At 40.1% G+C, this 10,192-nt stretch overlaps 1 protein-coding gene across 1 annotated transcript; it reads right to left on the bottom strand.

Annotated features, from left to right (window-relative positions):
- Window positions 1-3,960: 3,960 nt before the first annotated feature.
- PPP1R2C (PPP1R2C family member C) lies at window positions 3,961-4,668 on the bottom strand. Its single transcript, XM_066250497.1, has one exon. The coding sequence runs from the start codon at window positions 4,666-4,668 to the stop codon at window positions 3,961-3,963; it is 708 nt and encodes a 235-aa protein (XP_066106594.1).
- Window positions 4,669-10,192: the final 5,524 nt, after the last annotated feature.

The raw sequence follows: 10,192 nt of genomic DNA on the forward strand, positions 1-10,192 counted from the left end.
CAGAGCAACACCCCAGAAGGGCAGAGCATTGCTCCCTGGTGGGCATGTCAGGTGGATCCCGGTCGGGTGCATGCAGGAATCTGTCTGACTGCCTCCCCATTTCCAGCTTTGGGAAAAAAAATGTTCAACATCATTAGCTATTAGTAAAATGCAAACATCAGTACACTCTTACAAAAATAACTTAAATAAAAATAGTGACAATACCAAATGTTGGTGAGAATGCAGGAAAACTGGGATGCTCATACATGGCTGGTGAGAATGTAAAATGGCACAGACCCTCTGAAAAACAGTTTCTTAAGAAATTAAAACTACAATATGAGCCAGCAATTGCACTCCTGGGCGTTTATCCCAGAAAAGTGAAAACTTCATGTTCACACAAAATCCTGTACATGAATATTCATAGTGGTTTCAGTTGTAATACCACTAATCCGGATGTCTTTCAATGAGTGAATGACTAAACAAACTATCATGCATCCAAAAAGATTATATACTATGATTTTATTTATATAAGAATCTTTTAAAAAAAATTTTATTTATTGATTTTAGTGAAAAAAGAAGGGAGAGAAAGACAGAGACATAGATCTGTTCCTGTATGTGCCCTGACCAATGATCTGACCGAAGATCAAACTGGCAATCTTTGTGCTTCAAGATGACACTCTCACCAGCTGAGACCTGTGGGGCCAGGGCATAACATTCTTGAAATGACAAAATTCTAGAAATGAAGAACAGATGGAGCTATAAAAAGTGCAACAAGTGGATCCTTGTGATTATGAAATGTTCTGTATATTGATTGCATTCCCAGCAATATCTTGATTGTTGCATTGTACTATAGTTTTGCAATATGTTACCATTGGGGGAATCTTGGTAAAGGGAACACAAGATCTCCCTGTATTATTTCTCATAGTTGCATTTATCTCAATAAATTTAAAAAAAGAGAAATACACACACAAACAAACCTTTGGGCTTATTCTGTCTGTGCACAACCAGGAATTATAATCATATCACTAGTTGCATAGGATTCTATTATGAAAAAAAAATCTCGTTGTTTTCTAAATGTTAATTAGGTCAATCAATAAACTAATAATAGTAAATTATTTAGCAAACTATAAACCAAAAAAAAAAGTATAGAAATTCAGCAGCTGATGCCTGACCTGTGGTGGCACAGTGGATAAAGCGTTGACCTGGAAATGCTGAGGTCACCGGTTCGAAACCCTGGGCTTGCCTGGTCAAGGCACATATGGGAGTTGATGTTTCCAGCTCCTCCTCTCTCCTCTCTGTCTCTCTCTCCCCCCCTCTCTCTCCTCTCTAAAAATGAATAAATAAAAAAATAAACTTTAAAAAAAAAAAAAAAAAGAAATTCAGCAGCTGAATTCTATTTCCTGACTCTAGCACTTCTGCTGTTCAATCTATTTTCTCTACATGCTAAAAAGCATTAGTTCTTTTTTTTTTTTTTTTTTTTTTGAAATTTATTTTTTTGTATTTTTCTGAAGCTGGAAACGGGGAGAGACAGTCAGACAGACTCCCGCATGCGCCCGACCGGGATCCACCCGGCACGCCCACCAGGGGGCGATGCTCTGCCCACCAGGGGGTGATGCTCTGCCCCTCCGGGGCATCACTCTGTTGTGACCAGAGCCACTCTAGCGCCTGGGGCAGAGGCCAAGGAGCCATCCCCAGCGCCCGGGGCCATCTTTGCTCTAATGGAGCCTCGGCTGCGGGAGGGGAAGAAAGAGACAGAGAGGAAGGAGAGGGGGAGGGGTGGAGAAGCAGATGGGCTCTTTTCCTGTGTGCCCTGGCTGGGAATCGAACCCAGGACTTCTGCACGCCAGGCCAACGCTCTACCACTGAGCCAACCGGCCAGGGCAGCATTAGTTCTTGATGGTTGAAATAAAAATGAGATTGTTGCAACAAATGATAAAATATTTGAGAAGGAAGAGTTCCTAATATCTTGACAATATTATAGTCCATAAGATATTCTATATGTATGTGTAGGGAGATCTGAGGAAATAAAGGATAGAAGTTAAGAGTTATGAGAACAGATTATTGATATAATATTAAATTTTAAAAATATATAAATTTGTATCAAATCTGTTCACAGAGTATACAAGAAATAGAACAGATATTGGTGTAATTTTTAGCGGATACTTCATAAAAAGGGACAATTTTTTACAGGAAAAAAAATTCTCTCATTTCCTTGTAAACACAGAAAATTTAAAGGTACTAGGCTAATAAAATGTAACAATAACTCTTATATTGTCTCTCAAATAAGCAAATCACACTAAAATGAGTGTTTTTCACTTTGAATATTTATGAGACTATATAACCTGCTATCCCAATTGCATTTTGACTTTTATAAGAAAACCTTTTCTATAAAAGCTAGTACATCTAGAAGTGAATATAAATTGATCTCCCTTTAAGCCCTTTACATATAAAAAAGCTATACAATACATACATTAAGTTTTATAAAAAGTAATATGGTTTTGCCAGCCTTGGCTAATTGGCTCAGTGGTACAGTATTGGCATGGCATGTGGAAGTCCTCAGTTCAACTCCCGGTCAGAGCACACAAGAGAAGTGTCCATCTGCTTCTCCACTCCTCCCACTCCCCCTTCTCTTTCTCTCTCCTCTCTCTTTCTGTAGCCAAGGCTTGATTAGAGCAAGTTGGCCCCCGGCACTGAGGATGGCTCCATGGCCTCCACCTCAAGAGTGAAAGCCTGACCAGGCAGTGGTGTAATGGATAGAGCATCAGACTGGGACATGGAGGACCCAGGTTCGAAAACCTGAGGTCGTCAGCTTGAGCGAGGGGGCTTGAGCAGGAGCTCACCAGCTTTAGTGAGGGCTTCCTGGCTTGAGCCCAAAGATCATTGGCTTAAAGCCCAAGGTTGCTGGCTTAAGTCCAAGGTCGCTGGCTTGAGCAAGGGGTCACTTGCTCTACTGTGACTTCCTGGGCCAAGGCACATATGAGAAAACAATCACTGAACAACTATGGAGCTGCAATGAAGAATTGGTTCTTCTCATCTCTCTCCCTTCCTGTCTGTCCCCATCTGTCTCTTTATCTGAATCTCTCTCTGTCTCTGTCAAAAAAAATGGCTTGGCCCTGGCCGGTTGGCTCAGTGGTAGAGCGTCAGCCTGGTGTGCAGAGGTCCCGGGTTTGATTCCCAGCCAGGGCACACAGGAGAAGTGCCCATCTGCTTCTCCACCCCTCCCCCTCTCCTTCCTCTCTGTCTCTCTCTTCCCCTCTTGCAGCTGAGGCTCCACTGGAGCAAAGATGGCCCAGGCGCTGGGGATGACTCCTCGGCCTCTGCCCCAGGTGCTAGAGTGGCTCTGGTCTCAACAGAGTGACACCCTGGAGGGGCAGAGTATCGCCCCCTGGTGGGCAGAGCGTCGCCTCCTGGTGGGCGTGCCGGGTGGATCCCGGTTGGGCGCATGCGGGAGTCTGTCTGTTTCTCCCCTTTTCCGGCTTCAGAAAAATACAGAAAAAAAATTAAAAAACAAACAAACAAACAAACAAAAGACTCTGGTTGCAATGGAACAAGGGTTCCAGATCAGCAGAGCACTGCCCCTTAGTGGACTTGCCAGGTGGAACCTGGTTGGGACGCATGCCAGAGTCTGCCTCTGCCTTTCCTCCTCTCTCACTAAAATAAATAAATAGTAATATTAATAAAAGTAATATGGTTTTGGACTGATGACATCAAATATATGGAAAAGTATGAGACACAAGAATATTAAGCAGGCATTTTTCATTTATTCTATTATTCTTGTAGTTTGTTATTTATTACAGTACAATTTAACTGGTAGTATTTCAGTACTTGAAGCACAGTTCTATAGAATTAGAAGCAGTCTATTACACTAGCACGCTTAACAATAGTTGCAGCATGGACAAATATTTTCTACAAGTATCATGCCTGAGTTAACAGTTCATCACTTGCAGAACCATCATTTGGTTCTCTTGAAGCAGTCTTTCTTCATTGATAAACAGGTGGGTTTTCTTCATCTTTATCATCTGTTTCTTCACATTGAAATTCTTTTGCAATTAATTCTCTAGCTAATTTGATGTTCAGTGCTTCGGTGTGATGCAGTTTCCTCCTTAATTCGAACTGTCGCTGTTTTTCTTGTTTGTTCAGAAAGATTTTGCTGCTGTTTTCCCCCTTGCTCTCTGGCTCTACCATCTGACAGTTCAGCTCCGAGATATCAGCGGTGTGTGAATTTCTGGTGTTGTCTCTGGTCTGATCTTTTCTTTCTAAATCATTCACCATATCTTTACTATCTTGAATCCTGACGTGGAGAGTGTTAGGCTCATTTTTCTTCATGGAATTATAGTCTTTATATGTAGAGTGGCATGTGGCCAAGATATTTGACTCATCCCACTTCTTAGACTTTCTTGTCTGCATTTGATGAGGTCCTCCGGACTGCTGAACAGGGACCACCACCAAGGAAGATGTAGAACCTTTGTTTTTCAAGATCCCTTTGAGAGGCTTGGGCGTGGAGCTGGAAGAAGCCATGCTGGGAGCTGTTAAGGGGTCCTTGAGCGAGGGTTGGGACATTGCAGCTGCCTGCAGTGCTTCAAGTTGACACTGAAGCAAGGTTTGTTTGGGCCAGGTCTCTAAGGTCCTAACAGCCTCACTGAATGACATCACAAAGGATGATGTCACAGTGGTTGCCCCTGTAGTCATGACAACTTCACTGCACTATGGCCCACCCTGACTTCTGTCTTTTTATAATATTTATTTTTTAAATAGAGTACGATAGGAAATATCTTTGAGTTGTACATGAAACAGGGTGCAATGGGGCTCTGTTTTGTAAATTTTTAAATACATTCTTTTGTTTTGGGACACTATGTAAAATGCATATCTTAGTATAGATCACTGTCAAAAATTTCAAAGCCAATACTTTGGTTAAAAAAATTGGTGAAATTTGGACCTAGAAGGCAGTTAATTTCTCTTCTACCTTTCTGTTGTCATCCACATCTTTCTCTCTCTCTATCTACACATACAGAACAATTTGACCCTGTAATGTTCAGAAGCTTACACCAGCTAGGAACCTGGACATAAGTCTCGGTGTCAGTCTCTGTACCTTCATTTTGCTCACTGTCCAACTGAGCCTTTAGGTACTGGTATAAATATTTCAAGAAACTTTCCAATTCTATCTCTTCTATATCTTCTGCCACCACTTGTTTCAAGTCCTCATCATCACGTTTGTGGATTACAGCAACAACCTTTTTTTTTTTTTGTATTTTTCTGTAGTGGAAAGCAGGGGGGGGGGGAGGCAGACAGACGGACTCCCGCATGCGCCTGACTGGAATCCACCTGGCATACCCACCAGGGGGCGATGCTCTGCCCCGTCTGGAGCTTTGCTCTGCTGCAACCCAAGCCATTCTAGCGCCTGAGGCAGAGGTCATGGAGCCATTCTCAATGCCCGGGCCAACTTTGCTCCAATGGAGCCTTGGTTGTGGGAGGGGAAGAGAGAGATAGAAAGAAAAGAGAATATGAAGGGTAGAGAAAAAGATGGACACTTCTTCTGTGTGCCCTGGCTGAAAATTAAACTTGGGACTTCCACGTGCCAGGCTGATGCTCTATCAGTGAGCCAACCAGCCAGGGCCCAGCCATAGCCTTTGAACTGGGCCTCCCATTTCCTCTCTTGCTGACATCCAATCTCTTATCCACAGTCTACCCAGAGTGATCTTTTAAAATCACCCATTAAATCTTGTCACATCTCTTTTTTAGCCTGTTTACTGGCTGTTAATTTTCTATAACACAGAGACCAGAATCCAGTAGAGGTAAAAAAAAGAAGCTCCATTATCTGCTGGACCATCCCTTCCCAATTATACCCATCCTCCATCCAACTTTCTGTTCTAGTCTTTCAGTTCTAGGAGCAATGACTTTATTTCTTGTCCAAGAGGTTTTTGGTTTTGTTTGTTTGTTTCTTTGTTTTCTAGGTTCTTTCTACAGTCTGAAATGCCGTTCAGGTTGCAGATCTATCATTGCTGCCTTACAGGTGTCTGTTTCTTATTCCCAAATAGATAAGCTTTCCTGTGTTTTCCTGTCCTCTCTTATTCTTCTTGGTAGCACTCAGAGTTGTTACAATTATATTATTATTTTTATATTTTTATATAATAAGAATAGGAAATTACAAAAATGAAAAGTGACTGGAGAAAAGGGAGCTCTATAGCCTTTACAATCAGTTACTATTTGTCTAATCAGTCATAAAAAAAACCCAGTTCACAGCTGGTAGTAGGGGCTGTTATAAAGAGTGACTTTGCAACATTTTGTCTTCCACAGGCAGTAACATTCTTCTAAAAAACAAAAAGGGAATTAAGATTCAGTTTCACATTTTCCCCTCCAGGTAGTATTCACAAGACTTTTTTTCCTTCTAATAATATTTTGCTTCCTCTTCTCTCTCTCTCAAGGTCTTTCTGCAATTTAAAACACAAAAGCAAAAGCATGAAAAAAAAACATAAAACTTTTTCAAGGGTCTCATGCACCTTATGTTCAAGTTGTCCTGTATTCTTCAAAGTCCTACTAATTTCAGAAACTGCAATCACTTTAAAACTGTTATTCATCTCAGAAAAAGAATTTCTTAATACAATACTCTTTGAGAAAAAAAAAAGCTGTATTGTGTGGTGAGGGCTTTCAAAGATTCAAAAGCTGAAACTCAAGGTTATAGGAAAAAAACTCTAGTATGTAAGGGAGAGAAATATCTTTATTATTCATAAATATTCCAGGCAACCCTTTTTAAAAGGCTAACTGAAAGGCAGCACAGACCAGCAAAAACACAATTTGTTTTCCTCGCTGGTAAGCATAATGGGCTTATGCATGTTTAGCTATCAACACGATGTTAAGGGAGGTACTGATTCCAGTGCACTGGGTTATTGTTGCTTTTGTGAGTACACAACACCCACCTCCACCCACATACTGTGATTTGAATATACAAGTTGCTCAATATATAATCAGTCAGAAATTCAATAGTTCTTGAGTATTCTGAAACTCATCATTCAGTAGCACAATGGCAGTTCATCTGCTAAGGCAGGAGCATTGTGAGTGTGATCTATTACATAAGGTATAAATAAAATAATTTAAAGAATGAATTTACCAGGCATTACAGATTTTAGTTGCATATTACTTTAAAATAATTCCTTTTCACTTCCAATTTGCTAATTATCTTTTCAATGAAAATCACCATGAGAAACAAATTTTGAATTCTTGTCATCATACTAAAAATTATCAGTTTAGTCATCACTACTACAAGCCTGAAAGTTAGAAATGATCAACAGTCTTTCCAATATTCCTCTTTACTTGGTTCACTAGTTGTTATTACCCCAGGTCAAGGGCTGAGAAAATATGTCTCTGGTTCCATTGCACACACACAGGCCCCCAGGGCTGACTAAAACTTTCCCAGACAATGACACATTATATAAAATTGGATATAGGCTTAGAAACTCTTTATTTCAACACATATTTAGTGACCATCCACTATATTTTCAGTAGAAGAACATTGATTTTGCACACACAAAAAATGAACCTGTGATTCTGTGGTCTTCAGTGGCTTAATATTTGGCAGCTACATCTAAATATGCATACTATTCTATCATCATAATTTTTTTTATTATTATTTTTATTTTTTGCATTTTCTGAAGCTGGAAACAGGGAGAGATAGTCAGACAGACTCCCACATGCGCCCGACCGGGATCCACCCAGCACGCCCACCAGGGGCGACGCTCTGCCCACCAGGGGGCGATGCTCTGCCCATCCTGGGCGTCGCCATGTTGTGACCAGAGCCACTCTAGCGCCTGAGGCAGAGACCACAGAGCCATCCCCAGCACCCAGGCCATCTTTGCCCAATGGAGCCTTGGCTGCGGGAGGGGAAGAGAGAGACAGAGAGGAAGACACGGCGGAGGGGTGGGGAAGCAAATGGGTGCTTCTCCTGTGTGCCCTGGCCGGGAATCAAACCCGGGTCCTCCGCACGCTAGGCCGACGCTCTACTGCTGAGCCAACTGGCCAGGGCCCTATCATCATAATTTTAAAATACATTTTAAAACATTACTGTTATTTAAAATGTTATGTGAATTTTCAACTTTTTGCACAAGATCAGAGTATTTTGCAGAGCACTACTTGTTAATTGTGGAAGTAGACCACTCCACAGCATCTTTTCTTCTAATGAGACTCACCTCACTTTTATGGAAATATTATCCAAATTCCATAAATACAGAAGTTGTATCAAAAGAAGAACTAAGGCAGCAACAAAGAAACTCTTAACCAAAGGTAAGAACACCTAAGAAATTAAGAGTTACCACAGAGAAAGAAGGTATATAAGGATAGCCCACTGGGTGCCATTAGTGAGAGTTTAATAAAACAATGAAAAGTCAGTGGGCTCTTTTAAGACTAATTATGCTGCCAAAAGTGAAGTTTAATAGTAGTTCTCCCATGTGGTATCTCTAGTCATTCATCAATCCATCCAAAAATTGTCCACAGTACTTAGACAATTATATTAGGTACTGTGTGATTAAACATAAAAATACTATTTGGTTTTGAATCTATTTTTTTTACTCAATCTCTCTGTTATGTTTTAAACCCAAATTTCTGATATGCTATTAAATGTCCTTACCTTAGATTGGATTTTCTTAGAAGATGACCTTGAGACAAGGATTCAAGTGCAAGTAGTTTACTTGAGAGAAGATTTTTAGAGAAAAATGGTAGGAGATTGGGGAAGTGAGACAGGGAAAAGCAGGAAGCAAATGGTGCATTACCTAAGCAGTTCTTATTGTGAGTAACTACAGCTTAATCCTACTGGGAAAATCTGGGAGTCAACATAAAAGAGTTACCCTGTACTCCTTCTATGAGGGAGCTAGAGTGTATTTATAGATGAGCTGCTGCCATCTTTACTTTAGTCCTGCTGGGAATGGGGAAGGGCATTAATTCTCTATCACTCTGGATTCCTGCTGAAGTATAGAGAGCCAACTTTCTGATGTATCTTTGTATTGATTTCCTTTATTTCTAGTTTCACAAACCCTTTACCGTTATCTTAATCCCAGGGATTGCAGTCCCAGATGAAAGTCTTTTTCTTCAGGTTTGCTTTTTCAGGTAAAACCCGTAATAACACAAGAATTGCATACTTATCTTCAATTCTCTTATGCTTAACAAAGTAATTGTCATATATCCATACTCTGGCAATGTCCATATTTCTTTAAAGTGGGTGAATGATCTGAGGGGAGTGGACAAAACTTTTTTAAAAAAAGGAGCCTGACAATATAGGCAGATCTAGAGATGTTCAGTGAGGCAATGGTTTTTCACATTTTTCATTATAAGCTTTAAAGCAGTAAAATATTTTTTTTTCACAAATGAAGTATTACATAGAACTCGAGAATAAAAACAGATAAAATTGGAGCTAGGAAGCAATTGAGTTGGTCTATCTGAGTGAAGGTGGAGGCCTTTGAGTTCTCACTGCAAGGTATCACAGAAGTGTCTAGGCATCCCAGGGACCTGAGGACAAAGGCCAATTTGAAAATTACTTCAAGAAAGAGTCATTGCCAAAAGCATGTATGTTTGGTTACTGAGTGTCAATTTTCTTAGTGGTCACTTGTTTTGAAAATGGGGGTAAGAAGATTTTTTATTCTAGTGATTCAGACAAGCACATTCATTGAGAACAGGTCACACAAGAGACAGGAAATTAATGAGAATTTCTGATGTCACACAGTAAACATCAAATTGCCCCCCTCTAAAGGGATCATCTAGTTTTAGAACATTAAATGAGGAAAATTCTTTCTGTGGAAATGTCTGCCCAAAGTTATGCAATGGTAATGTCAAATATATCAGAAAACAGGCCTAGCAAGTGTAGGATAAAAAGTTTATAGTAAAAAAGTGCTCTTTCTGCTCCTTAAAGCACACTATGATGTTTCATAATTAGGAAAATTAAAGGGTGTTGTCCATGTTCTTGCTCTTGACCACATTTGTTCAGGGAAACAGCTATTGATAAAATAGAACATGTAGCATATGCTTATTAACTATTTTTGTACATACATATTATAAAGTTAGATTCCAAAAAGTATTATTTTGGCTTAGATGGAAATCCTGAAAGCCATAATACACAAGTTCTTCATAGCCTAGCTGAGAAGACTAAGAATCAAAAAGTTATGGAGGCTAGCCACAGTCACCAGATAGTGGCACATCCAACACTAAAAATTCATGTCCTCTGGGACTTTTA

The sequence above is a fragment of the Saccopteryx bilineata genome, chromosome X (assembly GCF_036850765.1).
Source record: "Saccopteryx bilineata isolate mSacBil1 chromosome X, mSacBil1_pri_phased_curated, whole genome shotgun sequence".
NCBI classification, from domain to species: domain Eukaryota; kingdom Metazoa; phylum Chordata; class Mammalia; order Chiroptera; family Emballonuridae; genus Saccopteryx; species Saccopteryx bilineata.